General features: G+C 39.7%; 1 protein-coding gene across 4 annotated transcripts in view; it reads left to right on the top strand.

Moving 5' to 3' along the window:
- Morc2 (MORC family CW-type zinc finger 2) overlaps positions 1-23,159 on the top strand; it is a 40,811-nt gene that overhangs the window by 3,139 nt on the left and 14,513 nt on the right. For all 4 annotated transcript variants that reach the window (XM_013071670.3, XM_013071669.3, XM_004843464.3 and 1 more), the window contains exons 2-8: positions 6,093-6,146; positions 8,151-8,185; positions 13,884-13,952; positions 14,433-14,523; positions 17,863-17,971; positions 22,264-22,423; positions 22,538-22,649. In XM_013071670.3, the coding sequence (XP_012927124.1) occupies positions 6,093-6,146; positions 8,151-8,185; positions 13,884-13,952; positions 14,433-14,523; positions 17,863-17,971; positions 22,264-22,423; positions 22,538-22,649 (630 nt within the window). The remainder of the gene's footprint in view (positions 1-6,092; positions 6,147-8,150; positions 8,186-13,883; positions 13,953-14,432; positions 14,524-17,862; positions 17,972-22,263; positions 22,424-22,537; positions 22,650-23,159) is intronic.

Raw genomic sequence — 23,159 nt, 5'->3', positions numbered from 1 at the left:
TTGTTTTCTCTCTCCCTCTGTCCCTCTCTCCCCTCATTCTTCTATTTTGTGGTTTATTAACAGTAAGTGATTTCTTTCTTCCCCCTCCTCCTCTCCTATTTTGTAGTTTATTAACAGTAGATGGATAGTGCCAAGTAAAGAAGCAAACCTCAGTTAAGTCATTTGTTTAAGGTGAGGGAGAGTTTTCTGTGAAATCTTGCTTACTCATGTTGAATTGGAACCAGCTGTTCACTTGAGCGTTTAAGGGTCAGCATATTATTTTGGAACCTCTGTTCATTTACTCTTTCTTTCTGATTGGTTTTTTTTAGAACTGGGGATCAAACCTGGGACCTTGCTCTTGCAAGGCAGGTGGTGGAACCACTGAGCTAAATCCCCGGCCCTCTGGTTGTTTTTTTTTGGTACTGGGGATCGAACTTGGGTCCTTGCACTTGCGAGGCAGGCGGCGGAACCACTGAGCTAAATCCCCGGCACCCTGTGGTTTTTTGAGACAGAGTCATAGTGTATAATCCAGGCTGGCCTTGAATTTACTGTGTAGGACAGGCTGACCTTAAACTAATGCCAGTCCTCGTGCCTCATCTTCCTGAGTGCTGGTATTACAGTTATGCACCACTACACCTGCCATTAGAAGCTCTGTAATTTCTTAATCTGAATCACAGCTTTAACCTTTGAAGTTCTGCTTTTGAATGTGTCTACTCCTACCAGAAGAAAGTATAAATGCTAGAACACCAAGATAAGTTTGGGTTTGTGACTAATTTCAAGAGTCTTGATTGGAAGTTCATTTTAGAGGAAACAAATTTTTAAAATTCTCACATGATGTGATTTGTTACTCATAATGATAGAAGAAGAACCTCTTCTGTTTAAGTGGTTCACTAAGTGGCCTTCAGAGAGGGGAAGATTGATCTTGTAGTACTTTCTCCTTTGTGTTGTTAAACCCAAGGCCATTGAAGAATATCTGACATCTACATTATTGCCGTATTGTGAATTATGAAAGAGATAGTATTCTTCGTATTGCCTCATTAAATGTAGACTTGCAAACAGCCCGGGCTAGGAAGGTAGAAATCATCGTAGCTTAGTGAAAAGATTGGGCTTTTGAGAGCCTGCCAAACCTAGATTTGACTGCTGTCTGTCTGTCTTTGGGCAAATTAACCTTGTGAGCCTTAGTTTCTTCATCTATAAAATGGAGCTAACCTGATAAGACAATGTTTATGAGGATTATATCAAATAACAGTTCTTAGCTTATACATGGTACACAAGAAACATTGAGTAGATGGTGGTTATTCTTTTTATATTAGTTTATACAAACAAAAAGTGTAGTGGCAACTTGCTCTTTGATCTTAGTAGGCAGATACATTCCTGGTAAGTTTTGGAGCTTGTGTTGGAAGCAGTAAATGACTTGAGTTTTTTTTCCTTCTATATTAAGATTTGTGGTAGTGATGATACTTATTTGGTAATGTCAGCATTAAGGCTGACAGTGGGCCTGAGAGCATCTAACTTATTTTAATACTGAAAGTTGCTTTTACAAGATGATGGAAATTAAGGTTTTCACATAAAAGGAGTTTTACTCTGTTACTAGTCTTAGGTGGTTGATTTTGTAACTGATGTTCTTTTGGCATAATCATGTCTTGGTTTTGCTGTACTAAGTGATCTGGTAGAGCAGGATGCTTAAGTATAAGACAGTTCCTTTTTAAAAATATTTATTCCCATTGGTACCTTTTTTTTTTTTTTTTTTTTTTTTGGTACCAGGAATTGAACTCGGAATTAAATATGACAGATCCTTTTTTTTTTTTTTGGTACTTTTAATAATTTGTAATCTTGGTGATGTGATAGTCTTTGTTTTTCCATGTGTGAGGTGAATGAAGAGCCTGTCAACTCAGAGACTTCTTTTTCCTAGCACATATAAATGTGTTGAAATGTAAGATCACATGCTAAATATATTCAAAGCTATTTGAATATAAAATAGCTGCTCGATTTCCCAGCTTTATTTTCTACTAATTAAGACAGTTAACTATTGTCAATGTATACAAGAACTAGCCAAAGATATCACTACATGATGGGTTTGTGAATAATCCATTGATTTAAATTCAGGCTGACTATAAATATGGAGATCACTTTCCTTATATAACAAGCTAATTTACCATGGATTTGTTGCTGGAAATGCTGAGCTGGAAAACAATTTCTACTATGGCACGAATGAAAAGCTATGATCAGTTGAAAACCAAAAATGTATTAAAAATCTGTCTTTTTCCAGCTGATTGATCTTTCTTGTATCACATGGAGAGGATCTTTAGGTCTGCAAAGAAAATAATTTCTTTTGATGTTTATTCGTTATGCCTCAAATGCTGGGTATCGATGAGTGTACCTCTTGAAATACTATTTGGAATAAAAGGGAACTTCCGCAGTTGGTATGTTTTGGGTTATTATTGCTTTGATTTTTTTTTTTTTTGGTACTGGGGATCGAACTCAGGTCCTTGCACTTGCAAGGCAGGCAGCAGAACCACTGAGCTAAATCCCCGGCCCTGTTTTGGATTATTATTTTAAGAAATATTTAGAACTGACTTTGGCATCTGGAAGATCCATCATTAATCTGTTGGAGGTTTAAGAAGGTTCTCTGTATTGCCCCTTTTAGTATATGAACTACTATCACAAAAACACCTCTTAGCTACATTTTAAAAATATGTGTTTACCTAAAATATCCATGTGTAGGACAGCATTGATACTGCGTAGAACAATGAACTTTGGACTTTTTTTTTTTAGGTTCTAAATTTTGTATAGAGAACAGTAAAATTTTAGTTAGCTGTGCTTTGTCCTTGCCCTTTTGAGATTGGCTTATTGAATTCTAAATGTTGCATTTTCAAGCTGAGTGTAGTGGTACATACCTGTAATTCCAGCTGGAAGGCTGAGGCAAGAGGATCAAAAATTTAGGCCCAACCTGGGCGATTTAGCGAGGAAAAAGATCTGAGGATGTGCCTCCATGCAAAGGCCTTGGGATCAATACCCAGTATTCCCCACACCCAGCCCAATTTTTTTGTAAAGAAATCAGAAATATGGATTACTGAGATAGAGCTGCTATTTATATTTTTGGTTCCCTTGTCCTGATGGCAGAGGGTATCAGAATTAGTTTTTCTGACAATTCTTTCTCTTCATTCTCACTACGGAAGGCCAGAAACTGCTTTCTTTAATTCCAAAGTTAGTACATCTGATACAAGTGATAGTCTTATTCTTTTTTTTGTTTCGTTCTTTTTTGAGTCAGTGTTTTTACTATGTATGTAGTTCAGGCTGGCCTTGAACTCACAATATGGCCCAGGCTAGCTTTGAACTGCTGATCTTCCTATCTCAGCTGGGATTACAGGCATGTTCCATCATGCCTAGCAAGTGATAGTCTTTATTCTCCTTTTTTTTTTTTGAGACAGGGTCTCACTATGTAGTTCAGTCTGGCCTGTAATTCACTGTGTAACTCAGGCAGGCCTCAAACTCGGGAGTGATCCTCCTGCCTCAGCCTCCTGAGTGCTGGGATTTCGGGCGTGCACCACCGTGCCCAGCGATAGTCTTTATTCTTTTATTTATTTATTTATTTATAGGTACATTTTAGGTATACTATAGTCTTTATTCTTACGATTTGTTCTTTTGTTTTTTCTAGGGAGTATATTTTTGAAATTAATTGATTTACATTAAAATATAGATTGATGTTGAAATGAGAAGTATTGCATAGAATTGATTATTTTATATAGCAGTCCTCAAAATAAGTTTAGAATGTAGAAAAGCAATTTACTTTCAAAATCACTTGTAAGCCGGATAGAAAGATGACTGTTTGGAAGTTTGAGAAATATTAAGATTCACTTTTTTTTGGTACTGGGCCTTGAACTCGGGACCTTGTGCTTGTGAGGCAGGTGGCGGCACCACTGAGTTACATCCTTGGCCCTAGATTCACTTTTAATTTATGTTACCTTAGCAAGTCATCTTAATTTTTTAGCATAGTTGTCCCTCTTTGTTTTTGCAGTACTAGGGAACTAGTACACAGGATCTTGAGCATACCAGACAAGTACTCTTACACTGAGCAACGTTCTCAGCCTTTTTTTTTTTTTTTAAAATCTTGAGATAAGATCTCACTGAGTTGCTCTGGCTGGTCTCTTAGGAAGCCTCCTGCCTCAGTTTCCTGAGGAGTTGGGATTACAGATATGCTCCATCATTGCCTGGTCTTCCTATTTCCTTAGTGGGGTATAAAGAATATTTGGGTTTTTTGTTGTTTCTTGTTTTTTTTTTTTTTTGGTACCAGGGATTGAACCTCTGGTCCTTGTGCCTGCAAGGCAGGCAGGCGGCAGAACCATTGAGCTAAATCCCCAGCCCAAGAATATTTGTTTGATTCATACTTTGTAGAATTTAAAATGACTCTAGATATTTAAATATTTTTTAATATTTAAAGATGACTTTTAGGCAGATTTTCTGTTAAAAATTTGGTTCTTCCATGTAAAATTAAGAATTGGACGTTAGCCAGAAAAATTTGTGCTCTGTATCCTAGGGTGAATTGGTGATAAAATTTCTGTGTCTCATTACAGTATACTTACTAGTAACAGTATACTTACTAGCCTTTGGGTTAGCAACAGATATATTCATTGAACTCTTGAGGAAAAGGTTCTTCCTAAAATTGGGAGCTGGTAGTTTTATAAATTCAAAAATTTGCATTTAAAGAGTTATTTGAGAAAAAACTATTCCTGGACAGTTATAAGAATTTTATAAACAAATGTCTTAAGAGTTTAAAATAAGTGACCAGATCTTATATGCTAGTTCTTTAATATATATCTTTGATACATTTTATTCTAAAGTTTTAGAAACTTTTACTTTGGCTATTGGCTGAAACTATATGCAAAAAAGCTAGCAGGAGTAATTTTGGTATTTATGAAAAATTAATGATGGTAAGATGTTGTATCGGTTAGTGATTTTATATTTTTTCTAAAAGTCAACCTGGTTTTCTAGATGCTTCTATGTGGACATACCCTATGTTTGTATGACTTTATAGGATTAAAGAATGTAAATTGAGCATGCTCAGTGGATAATGTTAGCATTTTTCTGTACCAGTACCTGTGTATGATCTACCAGTGGGGGAAAAAAGGGAAACGATGCTTTTGTGTAGTTTGTAAGGAAAAATACTTGTTTTGAAGAAGGAAGGAATAACAGTAATCTTGATTTTGAAATTTTGGCTAAAAACAGAACTTAGCACATATTCAACAAAGGAATCCAAGACCCTTTGGCCTTCTAAAGGGATAAGAGCTTAGTATGATCTCCTAGGAACCCTAGTAAAGTTAACCCTTTCAAGAAGAGTCAGTGGTTGTTATCTTCTCTGAGTGCTGAAAATTTGGGTTACACAGCTACAGTACCCTATTATTCAGAACTCAATAAAGATAGTAAAAGCTGAATGTGGTGGTATGTGAAAATGCCTATAATCCCAGCACTTAGGAGGCTGAGGCAGGAAGAGTGTGAGTTCAAGGCCAGCCTGGGCTACATAGTGAGTTTGAGGTCAGCCAAAGCTATATTATGATACCCTCTCTGAAAAAAAAAAATTATGTGAAATATGTGGAAACGGACAGCTAATTAAGACTGAAAAATAAAATACAGGCCTTTTTTTTTTAAAGGCACAGTATCACTTTTAGGAGTTAGTACCTGTGGGAATCTTTAAACTTTAGGGTAGGTTTCTCAATTCTTAATGAGATTAAACCTTTCTGAGTACATGGCAAGATGATTAACATTTAAGAATAATTCTGGAAAACTAAGCTAAGTTTGGAGAAGTTTAAATTTCAGAAATGGAAACGAATGTAAATGGAGATTTTAGATTTTTATTTATTTTTTGGTACCGGGGATCAAACTCAGGACCTTGTGTTTGCAAAGCAGGCAGTGGAACCACTGAACTAAATCCTTGGCCCCTAGATTTCTTTTTTTAAAAACAAGACATTTTGCCAGGGATTTAGCTCAGTGGTTCCAGCGTGCAAGTGCAAGGTCCAGAGTTCTATCCCTGGTACCAAAAAAAAGAAATTTTACAACCTTGACTTACTAGGAACCACAGTTCAGCTCATCTGCTAACTTCGTATTTATCATTTCAGAACCACTCATGAATTTTTATTTGGAGCTCTTGCTGAATTGGTTGATAATGCAAGGTATGTAGTCTTCCAGCACATAATCTGCTTGAAGTGTAAGCTTTTTGGGTCATTGTGACCTTTGCTCTCTGAAGACTTGAAGAAACGTTTCTGTAGTAACTATAACTCCTAAGAGGCCCATACCACAAAGTATTTTTAATAGCATACTGATGTTTCTTGATTAACTTAAAATTCATTACTATGTAGCCTAAAAATAGTGAAATTGCTGTATCTCAAACCACTTTTCCTTGTATATTAAAGTGATTGTGAAAAGCAGGGAATTGAGATAGAAAGTTAGGATCAAATTAATGGGATAGATGACCTGTTATTTTATTTTACCAGGACAGTATACCCCTGATGTCTTTCTAGAATGTATGTTTTATTGTAAGGGGATTTCCATTGATCAAAATCTCTTCCATTGTTAGCATCTGTGCTTAGAAGGAGTCGCTCTTCAGCATTGTCTTACACTGAATTAAATAGAAGTCTGGGTTCATTTATAAGACAAAGATTCTAGTTCAAATAAAAATCCCATTTATAGTTACAGTTTGAAAATACTGTCACAGTCTTACTCTCTTTTTTTTTTTGAGACAGGGTCTCACCCTGTAGTTCAGGGTGGCCCGGAACTCATTATGTAGCCCAGGTTGGCCTTGAACTCTCAGCAATCCTCCTGCCTCAGCCTCCTGAGTGCTGGAATTTTAGGCATATACTACCATGCCCAGCTGTCCTGTCTTATTCTTGAATGCAAACATAAAATTAATATTATTTTTGATCATTATTGAAGAGGGCAAGAGTTGATAGTAGTACTTCTAAACTGATCCCCATTTAGTGAGCTTCTTTGTATTTTCTAGTGTCTGTATAGTTAACCTGTACCAATGATGGCAAACCTTTCCAAGCTTTTAATAATACAAACAGCTGGCTATGGCATGTGTGCTGTAGGTTTGCCACCCGTTAACCTATCTATCATCTTTTGCTATAAAACATTTATGAAAATGTACTAGATAAAACATTAACCAGTAAACTCCCATTTTGTTTCAGTATTGTTTGACTCATTTTTCCATTCAACTAATAATATTGTAACTTAATGGAATTATGTTTGTATTTGCTGCTTGTTAATTTAGAACAGAGCATTATGTTGCAGCAGGCAGCTTTTTGTTTATCAGACAGTGAACTGGAGATTCCTAGGAGTAGGTTTTCCTATTCCTGCACACATTTTGCCAATCTTTCTCATATTTAAAAATTTTTTTTATATCATTGAGAATAGATAGATGTAGAGCTGAGTGGATTTGGGGTTTTTTAAAGTTTTTTTTTAAAGTTTCAAAAAAGTTTTTATTGAACCCGTGGTCTCAAGCATGCTAAGCACTTGCTCTACAACTGAGCTATATCCTGAGTGAACTTTTTGCAGTTAAAACCTATGAAACTGTGCCTCATTTTCCTTGCCCACAGTCAGGAGAATTAGAATAAACTACTTGCAAGCCTTCATTGATGACTGAATCCAATGGAGTCTAATGGGATGTCCTATGTTCCTTTCAAGGTTAGCGAGGTTAATTTTCTGGGCTCAGGAGTAAGTTTGCTGATTGCAGTGTATATATTGTGAGACCCAGTTTTTTCACAGGTTGTGGCAATTTATAGTTTTCCTCTTTTCTTAAAGTTTAGTGAGAAGAAAAATGGATGAGTTTTTGGAACATCTTACTATGATTGCAAATGAATGAATAATATATTTGAGTCATTTCTTAAGGTATAAAGGGAAATATTCTTACTGATCCTGAGTTTACATGTGTTTTACCATGAAATCAGTATTTTAAAAATGTATTCAGGCCCTGTGTGTCATGTAATTGTCTTAAATAATTGAGAGCTCCTAAACCATTTCACAAGTATGTAAGGAAATCATGTTTGCCAAGTATAAAAGCAAATCTTTAATGCATGCAGTATTTTTTATGGTTTCTTAAAAGACTTAGAATATGATGTATTTTGCTGATTGATACTTCATTTTCATTTAGATCTTTTTTGTTTTTTTAAATTTTACAGAGATGCTGATGCCACTAGAATAGATATTTATGCAGGTAAGTCAGACTTTAAATCTTTCTTTTTTTTTTTTTGGTACCAGGGATTGAACTCAGTACCTTGCGCTTCTAAGGCAGGCGTGGCACCACTGAGCTAAATCCCTGGCCCCTTTAAATCTTTCTTCTAATGCCCAGTTCCTCTAATGCACTTTCTACTACTGTATCTCTTAAGAAGAAATGAGTAGGAAATAACTAGTTCTTGGAGAATGGAGAAGATGGCACAGTTACTTCAGGCTGTAGGTAGAAAAGGGCCAGGCCTGTTCCAGCATGTCATAGAAACCAAGAATACTGATTTTGAAACTTAACACTAGGCATCAAATTTATGTGCATAGACACAAGAACACTTGTAGGGGTGATGGAGTAGAGTAATGGGACATGAAATGACCAAGTACTGGTCATCTTATTGGAAGGACGGATTTTGCTGGAGTTTCTTTCTCACCACTCTTGGTGAGCACCAGTCTCTACTGGGAAGGTGGCTGATGTCAGTTGCAGAAAACAGCTGGTAACTGGGTTGGAATTAGGTTTGTAGAGATATTCTCAGGTAGAGTTGTCAGGTGGGAAGGAAGGCTGCTTGGCCGTGAATTTGAGGCTTTGATATCCTCAACTATTTTAACTGGATAGGCTCTACTGTTTTATACTAAGATCCTGTTTTTCCTAGAGTGGTTGCAATAATTGAAGAATTCTTAGTTGTTGTGATTGGCCTTTTTTTCTTTTTAATAGTTTCCTTTTTGCCAGTTCAACCTTTTTTTGATTATTTGAATACTAAAAATTTTACAGTTTTTTTTTTTTTTTTTGACAGCTTTTAAATCCAGCTTGGTTAGTGTTACATGTTTTCTCAGCACTCTTTCTTTTCTGAAGTTTCCTGTAAGGTTTGAAGTTATAGTTTGAATAACATTCCCTAGCTTCAGAGAAGTTATATAGGAATATAGAGTTATCAAATAACTCCTCTTCACAGGCACACTTGATAGAGTATGAGACTGAGCACACAGTTAAGTAGTAATTCTCAGAACCTCTTTAATGTAATGTAATTATGAAGAATCTCCAGATATGATGTTCTCATGCCTAATACTACTTTGAAGCAAAGCAAATATTCCAGACACCTACATATCATCTATATTGCTTAAATTCTCAAAAACCTCTGTTGAAAAGACCTGCCAAAGTGGTAGAAATAGGCTTCTTTCATTTTTAGAAGAAGAAACAGGAAAAAGGGATGTAGCAGAATAATGTTAGTATTTGGCTACTAAATCTTTGACCAAATGGAGGGATCTTTCCAAGCCAGATCTGAATGTGCTTTCAGGAGCAGTAACAGTTACCTGTATAAGAAATAATGACTATTTTAATCATTGTGTATCTGATAAAGCAGGAAGGGGTCTCTACTTCAAGAGATGTCAGAGGAACAAATCCTAATAGCTAAGTTAATATTGGAAGAATTTTTTTAAAAAGGTGGTTTCTGCTCCCTCACACCACCTTCAGTGGGGGAATCTTAACAAAGAAACTTTGCTCTTAACACTCATAATGCAGCAGAACAGTTAGTTGTATATCAGTTTTGTTTTTTTGGGTTTTTTTGGTACTAGGTATTGAACTCAGGTCCTTGCTCTTGCAGGGCAGGTGGCGGAACCACTGAGCTAAATCTCCGGCCCAGTTGTATATCAGTTTAAATGAAAAAGACTCATTGTATGTTTATTCTGTTCTTGGTCCAGAGAGGATCAGATGAGGCCTTTGCTCTAGGAACTTCACCTCTAATTGGAGATAATGAGCATACTACAGATGATTAAAGAATGATAACTAGATCTTGAGGGAACAGTCAAGACAGTTAAGGATTAAATGGTGTTATAGAAGCAGTACCATAGTGTTTTGGAAAAGGACTTGCTTTACTTTCAAGTACCTTGGGATTGGGATTCTTGGCTGAGGCATCCTTAACTTCACATTTTTCTACCTCAGTGCCTTATTAATATTTTCAACAGGAGGAATAAAAGCAATGGCGTCACTAATCTTAATACTCTAAAGATCTTCTTAGTACATGTTATCTCATGTTTTGAAATTGGATTGCCATACAACTTGGAAATCTCCCAAACATCAGATTTGGTTTGAAGTGACTCTAAAATCACATTTTAAATGCTGTCTTTAAACCTAAGAAGGGCAAGAAAGGAACTAGCCTTTTAAAGTGCAGAAATGTTCATTTGCCCAAAGTATCTTATTAGTTGGAACCAGAGTGTGATGATATGCCTTTCAGAAGTAGACTGTAGGTTTTTATTGACTTTCTCAATGTCTTGGTTTCTTTTCTTGTTGCTGAGACAAAATACCTGACACCCAAAGTTAAAAGGAGGAAAGATTTATATGGTTCACAGTTTGTACAGATTTCAGATCGTAACTGGCTGTCTTCAAGCTTGGCAGAGGAGAAACAGTTCGTGGCAGGCAGAAGGCAGCAAAGCACCAAAGTAGCAAGCAACAAGCTACAACCCTCTTTCTGTCCCTTGTATTTTATTCAGGATACCTACCCAGGAGGGCCTTCTCATCATCCACTCCCAGAACTATGCCAAACCAATCAGTGGGCTAATTTAGTAATCACACATCCTTGATCCCAGCATCTCACACACACTAGATCCAGCCACCTCTGAAAAGCCCCACCAATGATCAAATGAGGGATTAGGGGAACATCTAGATAGAAGCCGTAACACTCAACTTCCTGGGAAAGGTAGTGTCACCTTCTCTAAAGATTCCTTTTGTGATGCCAAGGCGATGGTTGAATAAATGGAAAATTGGTCAGAACAAATGAAACTGACATTAGTAGTGCTCATTAAGAGTGAATGAAACTGAAGTTTAGATTACAGAATGTGGTGAAGAACTTGGGTGCCATTACATAATAGCCTCTGTAATTATATCATTGCTTCTTTTTTATTTAAGCTCCGTTTTACATCCCTTCACTCATTCACCTGTTTTCAACTTAATAGGAATGAATGGTGGGGTGATGTTTGATTTGGAGAAGTCAGACTTGGCCATGTTGGAGGAAGCTTAGAAGTGCAACCTCCCAGAGTGATTTGACAATCTTGTATAGCTGTTAACCAGAGTCCGAGGCACAGCTATGAAGACACTTTGGCTTTGCCTTCCCTATCTGGTTTCCAACTCACTCCTTTCCTTCAGGAATGAATTTCTATGGTGGACTGCCTGGGGAGGTAGTTTTGAGCAGGGATGTCTTCTTTGTTCTCCTGGCTTGCTCTAGAATGGTGCTTCTCAAAGAGAGTCCACCCATCAGCCCTGAGAGAAATGCAAATTCTCAGGTCCTACCTCTGACCTATCCAGAGTGGAGCCCAAAATCTGTGTTTTTACAACTCTTCAGGTGATTATTAGGTACCCTACATTTTGCTCTTGCTAGTTATTTTTCTAGCCTCCTTCAGCTTAAACTCTCCTGTTCTTCATATCCTACATCATCTGCAGATAGTAGAATCTATTAAGACTAATATCCATGGAGACACCTGCATTGTTAGTTGTTTTTTTCTGCATCATAGTGCCAGGCACACAAGAGGTGCTCACTAGTTATCAAATAAGTGAGTCATTTGCACACATACTGTGACCAAGCAGAGATATTATTGCTGCCTGTATACAAAGTTTAAGAAATTACTCCTGAATTATCTAATTTGTCTTGGCCCTGAGGTAGTATTACATGTGATTGTGGACCTGGACACTACTAGCCATTTACAGGATGTCAGTTACTATGTGGCCAGGAGGATTTCCCTCTAGTGTGAGTGTCTTACCCTTGTAAACTACATTAAAAGGTTTGAAATGAAGTCCTTGAGTCAAAAAAATTCCAGGCCCACTTTTAAGTGATGATTATGTGCTGAAACATTTCAGCCTGTGAATCTTGTCCTAATACAAGGGCCTAGAAAGTAACTTCCTTGATAGTCTTCAAAAAATGCCAGTAATCTTTGGGGACTTATCAGATGTACTTGGCTCAAACCAATTTCTAGATCCCAAGGCAGAACCTCCGCACATTTTATGCCATAGTGTACAGAAAATGACTCTAGACTACAGTTAGAACACTGCTTCCACCATGCTCTATGTGACACAGTTTGAGTTTCCATATTACACTTTGCTTGGAAAGATGGAAACTTTGATGCTTTTTACACTTTTTATATACTTGTTCCTGCCTTCTACATTTGAGTTCCATAGACTCTGATGAGAGGCATTGCCACAGGGAGAGATTTTCTTATCTACCAATTGTACTTCCAGGAAGATCCTCACTCTTGAATTTTCAATAGGTACTTGTGATAAATGTTCAGGTTCCTGAACATAAAGTGATACTTGAAAAATCTCTGTGCTTTATAGCCCTTCTGAAATTGCATTTTAAATTACGTTAAGTAGTCTTTTTAACAGAGGGCAGTCATGACTCACTTGAAGTTTTAGCCTGAGGGGAGGACAAAGAACATTTTAAACAGATTGATCTGCATAGATAGTTGTACAAAGTTGGTGAGCTGCAGCTTGAGGAAGTTTAAAAAATCCTTTGTTAAGGACCAGGCTTCAAAGTAGTTTTAGGCTTGGACTTTATACAGACCTCTTTCCTTCTAGTAGAAGTGCTCCTTTTATCCCTGTGTGCCACAGTGGATCTAAACTAGGAATATTGGTGTTGGTGGTACCTCTACTTCTGTCTCATATCCTTCTCTCACTGATTCTACTTCCCTGATTCCAATGCTAGTTTTTCCATTGCTCACCTAATCTTCATCGAGTTAAAAGCTCCATGGAAACAAGTAAAGCCCTCTTCTGTGAGACTCTCTTCTCCATTATCAATGACATCCTGGACCCATACTGCTTTGAGTTAAAACTTGCTGAAAGAAGTTCTTCAGGGCTGGGGATTTAGTTCAGTGGTTTTGCTGCCTGCTGTGCAAGCACAAGGACCCGAGTTCGATCCCCGGTACCCCCAAAAATAAATAAATAAAATAAAAAAGAAGTTCTTCATCTACCCACCAGAATGGCACCCTGTTGTGTGTCTGTCTTGTTGGCCAGGAAGCTGCTGTGTATGTTATTGCCAAGGGACTGTTCTGCTTGCAGTCAGGCAGATCCAGCCAGGAACTAGGTACCTATCACTGTACTTTGTGTCCTCTTACTCCCTTTCAAGGACCTATAGCTAACAGGGGATATGACTGTTAGTCTAGAACCTGTAGTTGCCCTAGGGGTTGTCATATATAGACATAGTAATCATCTTTTAGATAGCAGCTGCTGCCACTGTATTCCATACCATATCTGACTTGATCACTTTGTCTAAAGGCTGTTTTGGATTTAAAAGAGAAGGTACCCTTTTGAGTTTGAGCTGTGTTGATAAGGTACAGTATGTACTAGTTGGAATACTTTAGTGGTTTGTGATCTGTGGCATAGGGCAGAGTTAATTGACAGTGATCCAGATGCTTGAGGTGTATGTGAAATACATGCATATTCAGTGGTCTTGGGTGTGCTTAGATGCTGGACCAGGTAGTTCCCGCCCTCCTTATAGATTCTGTCAAGCTTTGTCTTGAACTAGAAGGCATTGGAGAACCTTTGATTAAGAATTCACACCCTTAAGGGTCCTCATGCTAGCTAAGATTGTTAGAAGCTTGGTTTGACCTGACCCTTTTGGGTCAAGCTTCACATTGATCCACCTTCTGTTCATATCCATTTTGCTACCCTCTCTTAGATAATAGCCCAATAATGGCAACCGCTTCTTTTACAGAAAGGCGAGAGGACCTTCGAGGAGGGTTTATGCTCTGCTTTTTGGATGATGGAGCAGGAATGGACCCGAGTAAGTGAGGAGATGATTCTGTTTCTTTGGGGGAGGATGTAGCTATTTTTACAAAGTACTACATAAACTTGTTCTTCTGAGGCCTTACTGTTGTGATGGTAAGATCCACTTGGAGAATGAAACGCCTATTGCAACATCTTACTCCATTGTAAATCTGTTGAGTCTTGTCCCGACTTGGGAAATATGGTCTGAATGGCAGTCTTAAGTTAGTCAGGTTACCTATCTTTTGATATTGTATCTATCAGTTTGTACAACATTCTGGAACTGGAACTATTGAGCCCTCCCCTAGCCTGTTTATCATGCACAGGTTAGTCATGGTACCAGCAGGCCAGACAAAGGTTGTCTCATGATTGCAAATTTCCTTAGAGAGAGGTGTTCAGTAGATGCACAGCCATGTTTTAGCAAGGCTAAGATCTTTTTCTTTGAGGAACCTGGGAGAGAAATGCTAACTTTCACTTTCTTCTGTGTTTGCCACTCCAGGTGATGCTGCCAGTGTGATCCAGTTTGGGAAGTCAGCCAAACGAACACCTGAGTCCACCCAGATTGGGCAGTATGGGAATGGGTTAAAATCGTAGGTATACTGGAAGCCTATCACAGGGCTCTTCTGTCCTCTCTCTTGTCCTCCATGACTGTAACTCTGGAATAGTAGGAAAGTCAAAAAGGAGTGGTGATTTATGGGTAGCTTACCAACTATTACCCAGCTGAGTTTGCTCCACAGTATGAACCTCCAAAACAAGTAGGGATGGCAGAGACTGGGTTTCTTTTGGCACTGTATATTAGAACTGCGCTTCATCTTTAGGAAAATTCTTGTATTAGCCTTGCCTGTGGTTGAGGATGTGAGTTGTTCTCCTGTGAGGTTGGGATATGTCTGAAATGGTGAGGGGGTCATCTCATGGTGTAGTGGTGTTCCTGAGCACCTGCTGTATGTCATAGCTTATGCCAGCCACTGGGGATCCATAATGAATAAGAAACACAAGCCCTCCCTCCTGGAAGATGATGCTGTTTCTATTTACATATCCTGTAAGCCATTATGGCAGGGACCCACCTACTGTCTTCACATCCCTTGGGACTTCTCCCTTAGCACTTGGTTCCCGTTTGTTTAATGTTTGGAATGTGTTGTTCTGGTTTTGAGTGAAGCCCCAAGAGAAAGGTTTCTATTTCTGAAATGCTCACTTCCAGCTGTACATACCTTTGGATAGAATAAGATATAGTGGAATTGGAGTTTGTGCAAATGGAATTATGAGTCAGGTTTCCAGTCTTGCTGGGGAAGCATGTTGTTTTGTTTGAGAGAGGATGGTGGTTTGATTTGCTCACAGCCTTGGTTGGCCTTCTTGTGCAGGGTGTATTGGGTGTGGAGAAGAGAATGCTTCCAAGGAAATCAGGGTCCTAGTTCCTAGACTTTGTGATTTCTCTTTCAGGGCAGGAACCAAATGGTAATGATAAACACTATGTGCCAGGCACTGTTAAAAACTCAACATCTTCTTGATAGCCCTTTGATACATAGGTACTATTATTCTCATTTTCAAATTAAGTCTATAGGGATGAAGTGACTTGCCCAGAGGTGTAAAGATGCCTATGCACAGAGCTGAGATATGAACAAGGTCTTTGCAAAATGAGAGCTGCTATCCATTTCATTTCAATCTGACAAACTAAGGTTCAGATCTCACCTCAGCTGCTTCTGTAAGCTTTGGCTTCCTCTTCTGGAAATTGAGACTATAGCCTGGTGTGATGGGGTATGCCTATAATCTCTGCACGCAGAGGTTGAGGCAGGAGGATTGCCACAGGTTTGAGACTGGTCTGGGCTGCATAGTGAGTTCAAGAGCAGCCTGATATATACATGGTGAGACCCTATCACACACAAACAAAGAAAGTTGCAATTATAATACAACAATCATTGCTGTAAGTCTTAGTTTCTGGCTTTTATTTCTTCTTGGATCTTTCTATGGATCAAGAATCCCTGGTCTGATTCAGTGGTCTGGGTAAGTTTTCCACAGATGAAATGAGTCATTTGTGATCCCAATGAAACTTGCATTGAGATTTCTGATAAAGGTAATCTAAGTCCCCCCAAAGTGAAGGAGAAACTGATTTTCCTCTGGATTATAGGTCAGTTTCCATCTGTGTGGTCCATTCAGTTCTGTGGGCTCTTTCACCTGTTTATTTCCTAACCTAGAAGTGGGGTTCTGACCTCTAACATTCTCCCTTAGAAAGGGAGATTCAAGAGGAAATAACGTGACTGTGAAAATGGTTAGAAGACCAGAAAGGACTGTCCAGAGTGTTGTCATTAGAATATTCAGCAGATTTTTATGAAGGTCTCATTTAAGTGGTGCCATCTAGTGTTCAGAGTAGACAGAGCAATCATTTGAAATTAAGGCAGTTGAAAAAGTTCCAGGAGAAAGTGATTTGTAGTGAGAATAGGGCTAAGAAGCGGGAAAGCCGGCAGAAAGGTAATGTTTTGGGTTTTGCTCTTCAGGACCAATGGTCAGGATCAAAGACAGAGGAAAGAAGGACACAGAGTTTTTGGCAAATTAGAGCAAGGACAAACTTTGATACAAGGCAAAATAATGTGCCTCCTTTTGCTACCTGCAAGCTTCAAGAGAAAGGAACACTGAAGTTGAAGAGGAAAGAGCTTGCCAGCACCTTTGGTACTGGAGGAGGAGAAATAGGACTTGGCAGCCTAGGAGTTTTCCTGAGTGTTTGGGGTAAGGAGGCATGGCACTCATTTGTGTGCTTGTCATGCCAGTCTCATTTGTATTTGTACTCAGAATAATGAGGCTTCCCTCCTCATCATCTCCCTGGGGTATTATGAGGACTAATGAGATAATAGCTGTAAAGCCCCAGAAGCTGTTCAGAAGAAAAGAGCTAAACAGCCTCATTGTTGATTGGGAAGTCCTCCCACTAGTGCTTGGCTCTGCCCTGATTTATGCTGCCTAGAAAGGCCTGTCCCTGCCTGCTCATCAGAAGCTTTACCAAGACCAAACAGGAAGAAAGTAGTTGATTCCATCCAGACTTTTGCCTTAGGGAAGTCAGCCCCAAGGCACAGTTCCCAGAAACCAGCTGCATCTTAAAGCAGGGATCTGCCTGTATTATTATTATTTTTTTGGTACTGGGGATCGAACTCGGGACCTTGCAGTCTCAAGGCAGGCACTGAAACCACTGAGCTAAATTCCCAGCCCTCTGTATTATTATTGTGCTTGAGGTGGCAAAGCAATTCTGAGACCAACATGATTGTAATTATCAGAATTGAGCCAGTTAAGGCTTCCTTGAACACTGCCAGCAAGAATTGTGTTTTGTTGGCCTCTATATTTGGCTGTCTTGGGTTTATACTGCTACTTGGAGATCTTGTGAGCATAGGCACTAGGCTGTTCCCTTGGTTGTCCTGTTGCTGTTTGATAATGGACATGAGGGGTGTTTGTGTCAATGAAGGACAAGATGAGAACTGGATGTGTTTTATATAAAAGATGATGTGTTGAAGGTATTAGCTCATGGAGTGGAACTTGTTCATGGCACAGGCAGAGGGCATAACAGCCTTTATGTGATTGTGATTAACTCAGAAATCAAGGGCAATAAGGTTACTTGTTAGTGTTGTACCAACAAGCTGGCAATTAGACTAATCTGTAGTCTTTGGTGGGCAATGAATGCACCCTAAAAGGATGGTAAGAGGAGAGCCCTGAATAGAGGGTAAATGTGGTAGAGAAGGTTATAGGTAAAGAATAAGGAATTAAGTAAGGAGTATTGGGTAAGTGATGAGGGAACAAGGGCTAAGGAACTCAGCTCAGGGACTAGGATCTAGGAAAGCCTTCAGAGAACCCTTCAGAGGCAGTCTCCATCATATCCAAAGGGTGGGTTACACCTTTTTAAGATGAATTTTGAATCTCTGAAAGAATTAACCTGTTTTCTGCTTCCATTTCAGGGGCTCAATGCGTATTGGGAAGGATTTTATCCTCTTCACTAAGAAGGAAGATACCATGACCTGCCTCTTCCTGTCTCGAACCTTTCATGAGGAAGAAGGCATTGATGAAGTAGGTCCCATCTTGGTGGCCTGAAACACCTGTCTGCATTTCCTCAGGCTGCAAAGGCCCGTTACAGAGCCCACACCCTATATTACAGGTTTAGCTCTTTAAATATACCTGTATTGGTTGAGGATATAAGGGAGATGATACCGTAATGTGAGAGGAAGTGAAATTTCAAAGCACTTCAGAGAACAGCTGTCTTGTTTCTGAGAATGAGACCATCAAATGGCAGGAACCAAGAGTTGGATTTGCAGCTCTTCTAGATCTGCAGTTTGAATGTCTGTGAAGGGTATCACCATGGAGAGCTGTGTTATCAGCAGGAGTATTTTGGGCTTCTCTGACTATGGGTGGAGATTGAAACTGGCAGTAATAATGGGAACAGCCTTTTAAGGAAATGTGTTGCTCTAACTGCATAAATTAGAAACTGTGAATTTAGACACCTTCAGGGCTTGAGCAGGTACTGAAACCAGAGGAGAATATGGAAAACATATACATGAACTTGTTGTTAAATGGCATTTGCCACTTGGTCTCACTTTGGGAGTGCCTGTTACACAGCCCCAGTAGTTATTACTATGCTGAAAAAAGACTTAATCCAGAATATTCTTTTTTGATTTTTGAGGGGGTCTTACTGTGTAGTTCAGGCTGGCCTCGAACTCACAGCAGTCCTCCTGCCTCAGCTTCCCCAGTGCTGGGATTACAGGTGTCTACCACCATGCCCGGCCAGGATATTCTTAATATAAAGTACTTTGGATAGGGTCCAGTGGTATGCAACTGTAATCCCAATGGCTTGGGAGGCTAAGGCAGGAGGATCACAAGTTTGAGGCCATCTTGGGCAACTCAGTGAGACTCTGTCTCGGAAAAGGGCTGTGCTGTAACTTATTTTGAAGACCCTGGGTTCAATTTCTAGTACCACCAACTAAATAAAAACATTTTAGTAATTAATTAGCTTTGTAACCTAAACACATGGCAGCAGATTCTCTTTGTGGCCTGCTGGCTCCAATATCTGCAGAGTTGTTTCTACTTGGAGTGAATTGGAAGTTCTCTGTTCTGTCCAACCTCGGACTTGACGCTTTTCACCTGTTGTGTGATTAATGGACGCTAGAGCTTGAGAGATTGGATTGAGAGGTTCTCTAGAAGAAATCCATGGCTGTTATATAAGCAGATGGTAGAATTCAGAGTTTCAGTGTAATCCCTCTCTGTTAATTGTAATTGAATTTGTACTGGTCCTGTTGAGATCTGAGCCTTAATCATAGCAAACTAGTTAACATTGGGAACAACAGGCTGTCTTCCTACAGGCTTTACTTAGCAAGGCAGTGGGTTTGCTGTTCTTTTTGGTGCTGCGTGTTAGTTCACTCAGCATACTTGGACTGACAGATGCACTGCAGCTGGTTTTGAAAAAGGAGCCTTCCTGGAGAAGGCAGGACAAAAGGACATAGCCTGGGTTGGGATGTTCAGGTCAGTGGAAACAGCCTGCTCAAGGTGCTGAGGGCGGGTAAGGGTGGTTGAAGGCTGTGGCAAGGGACTTGATGGCCAAACCTGTAGTAGCCTCTAAGTAGTTGGGAGAGGGCCAGATTGGGCTTGACCTCAGGGCTTTGTTGAGTGAGAGGGACTTTATTAAGTAAGCATATGCCAGTATCAGGTTGTCTTTTACAAAGGTCTCTGTGTTGATTAAATTAGATGAGACCAAGCATGGTGACGTATGCCTGTAATCCCAGCACTTGGGATGCTGAGCCAGGAGAATTGCTGTGAGTTTGAGGTCAGCCTGGGTTACATAGAGTTCAAGGCCAGTCCGAACTACATAGTGAGGCCCCATCTCAAAAAAAACAACATGCCCAAAAGCGCAAGGATCCAAGTTCGGTCCCTGGTACCAAAAAAAAAAAAGATGGGGTGGGGAGATGAGTGTTGAAGTGGACCAGCTCAGAGGCTCTTTCCATATGGCAGCCTGTTGGGACTCATACAGGGAGGTAAGAGAAATCAGTGGAATCATCATCTCTTCAGGATGTGGTGATTGATATCATGGAGGAGGAAAAGGGAAAGGAGGGGTCTTGCAGGTTCTTGAATGGCAGTTGGGAATAGTGGGTTTCTTAGAGCTGGGAAAGAATGGAAGAAGGGCAATCTGGGGGAGGGAGACTAAATTTATTCTGGACATGGGAAGTGAAGTTGGAGGGAATTCTGGGGATTTTTTGGGGGGGTACCAGGTGGCAGAACCACTGAACTAAATCCCCAGCCCCAATTCTGGGATTCTTAATAGCAGATGAGCTCAATGAAAGGAGAGAATAGAGAGAGAAGACTTGGGACCTAGGCAAGGGAACATCAGAAGGTCGAGGGGAGGAGAAAATGGCACACAGAAGGGTGACTAGAATGGTAGGAAAACTGGGAGAGTGGTAAAATTGAAGCTGTTCAAAGTGATGGGTGGTCAGGAGAACGAGTACCCATGGATTAAAGTGATGCTATTGTCACCTGGAACTGTTTCGAACAATGAGAAGTACAGAATGAAGGTAGAAGTTTATAGAACACAAATGGAACTCAGTTCCCTTGGTGGAGAAGCTAGTTTGAAATTTTTTCCTTACTTGGTGCTAGAAGGTCACTATTTTGGATTATACTCTAGTGTGAACTCAGCCAAGATTTCAAAATAAGATCATTTTTGGCTGAGGAGGAATGTGTCCAAACCAGCCCTACAGTTGAATGCTTTCACTACAGAGCTCCTTAGAAACCAGCAGTGTCTCAGAACTACTAATTGTTTATCACTCCTGGCACTTGTTAAGATACAGAGACCCTTTGTTTTAAGAATGGGGCATCTGAGGTCAAAGCCCTAAGGTGCCTCAACTGGTTTGCTGTGTAGATAGAATCCTGTCAGCCCTTTGCTGGTCTTTGAAAGGGCTGCTGGGTTGGAGAAAGGGGTAGGGGATGATAAGGCCACTGGGGAAGTGGTATTTTATTTTTTTTTTGGTATAGAGATTGAACTCTCAGGGCGGTGCCACTGAGCTAAATCCCCAGCCCAGAAAGTGGTGTTTGAGGTAGGGTTTTCTTCAGAAATGAATACAGTTTTTAAAAACACTATTAGACATACAGTCAAATTCCATATATGTGGAAGAATGTATTAAAATATATATGGGAGGGAGAAAGGAAAGAAGAGATAAGAAGATAGAAGAAAAAAATGGAGACAAAGCTTTTGTACAGAGGGAGAGGAGAGGGTTTTGGGGGAATGGGATAAAATTTATTTAAAACTTATTTTAAAAAATAAAATATATGTATAGAGGATAACTACAAAGCAAACATCTATGCAGTTGCCATTACGGACCAATGTTGGAAGTCCCTCAAGAGCCATTCATTACCAGTCATATTTATTTATTTATTTATTTTTCCATTAAGTTTATTGGTACATTTTAAGTATACAAAACAGTTATATTCATCATTGGGATCTTGTACCTTTACATGATATATCTTGGTTCTTATGTTTTCCCCATTCCCCTGCCCTCCCTTCACCACCTCCACCCTTCCCTATTTACAAAGACTTTGTTTCCATTTTTTTCCTTTTCTCAAATTTTTTTCCTCTTTCTTTCCTTTCCCTTACCCCTCCCACTTTCCTTACTCCTTTAGACCTTTTCTTCCTATTTCACACCAATCATATTTATTATTGTGCCCCTGAAGGAAACATCTTAAGGTAACTTTTGGGATGACTATTTCCTTTTTCTCTACAGTTTGTTACCTGTGTATACATTCCTAAATAGTAGTTTAGTTTTTCCTATTTATGAGTTTTATATAAATGAGGTAAAACCATAGATACTGTTTTAGATCTCCTTTCATATAACATTGTATTTACGAGACTCATTCACACTGATGCTAGTAATTATGAGTTTGTTCATTTTCATTTCTGCATAGTATTTTGTTGCATAAATATACCACAGTTTTAATTAGCCCCTCTCAAGTATGTTTGGGTTCCTATACATGTTTACTGATACATATGTGCAGAAGTTTCACAGGATAATTGCAAATACATTTTTCCTAGCGGTAAGAATAGCATTTTTACTGAATTAAGAAACTGGCCAGGGATATGTAAATATGGAACTGACCAGGCAGAGACTTTGAGGCATAACCCAGCACATCCTGAGAGGAAATAATGCCTTGAGGATGCTTGAGGATGCAAGGGGCAGAAGCCACAGAACCTGTGGTGTCAGACTGTGGATGTTAGGCCTCAGCTTCAAGCAGAATAGAACAACTGGGGAGGGACAAAATAGCTGTCTATTTTTGAGGGAAGTTGTTCTAGGGCTTCACAGTGTCAGCCTGTGCTTACTTCAAAGGTGATAGTCCCATTGCCTACCTGGAATGCCCAGACCCGGGAACCTGTCACAGACAATGTGGAGAAGTTTGCCATTGAGACAGAACTCATCTATAAGTATTCACCTTTTCGCACTGAGGAGGAAGTGATGAGCCAGTTCATGAAGATTCCTGGGGACAGCGGTAAGTAGGCTCAGGGCCTGCAGTACCTAGAATCTTGGAGCTTCAGGGCCACAGGTGGTGTGGGAATAGGCCAGGTGTGCCTGGCAGAATGAAAGGAAGATTTCTTTTCTCCAGGAACATTGGTGATCATCTTTAATCTCAAGCTTATGGATAATGGAGAGCCTGAACTAGATATAATCTCAAATCCAAGAGATATCCAGATGGCGGAGACTTCCCCAGAGGGCACGTGAGTGTGGCTGGGAAAAGTAGGCAGGCTGTGGAACTGGGGTTCTCTTAGGAGTTGACTTTAGGGAAGGAGGGGCTAGATTGTTCTCTGGATTTTAGTGGCAGCATTAGAGTTGACGGAGCTGAGAGCACCACATTTGCTTGCCCCAGGCAGCAGGGATGAATATTAGGATAACAGTTCCTCAGCTAAACTAAAAGAAAAGATTAATACATTTCTGATGCATGACTATCCTGTTGGGCAGCTTGAACCACTGGTAATTAGCTATTTAGCATCAGACAATGGGATTCAAATCAGAGCCACCAGGCAGCAAGACAGGAATTCTGGCCCATCATGAATGTGTTACTGGTCTTAGCTCCAACTTCTTGATTTGACAGAGGAAACCGAGGCCTAGTGAGGGTAAGGATTATGCAGAGGTCCATGGTAGAGGCAGGTGAAATTCCTATGGTGCAGTTTGCTGGGGGGGTGAGAGGCACAGGATGTGGTGCACATGCTGAGGGAGTACCCTGTCAG

The sequence above is a fragment of the Heterocephalus glaber genome, unplaced genomic scaffold (assembly GCF_053883595.1).
Source record: "Heterocephalus glaber isolate CG9 unplaced genomic scaffold, H.glaber_assembly_v1.0 deba00001687, whole genome shotgun sequence".
Taxonomy (NCBI): domain Eukaryota; kingdom Metazoa; phylum Chordata; class Mammalia; order Rodentia; family Bathyergidae; genus Heterocephalus; species Heterocephalus glaber.
The sequence above is the reverse complement of the archived record's forward strand: the minus strand, read 5'-3'. Positions and strand labels throughout refer to the sequence as shown.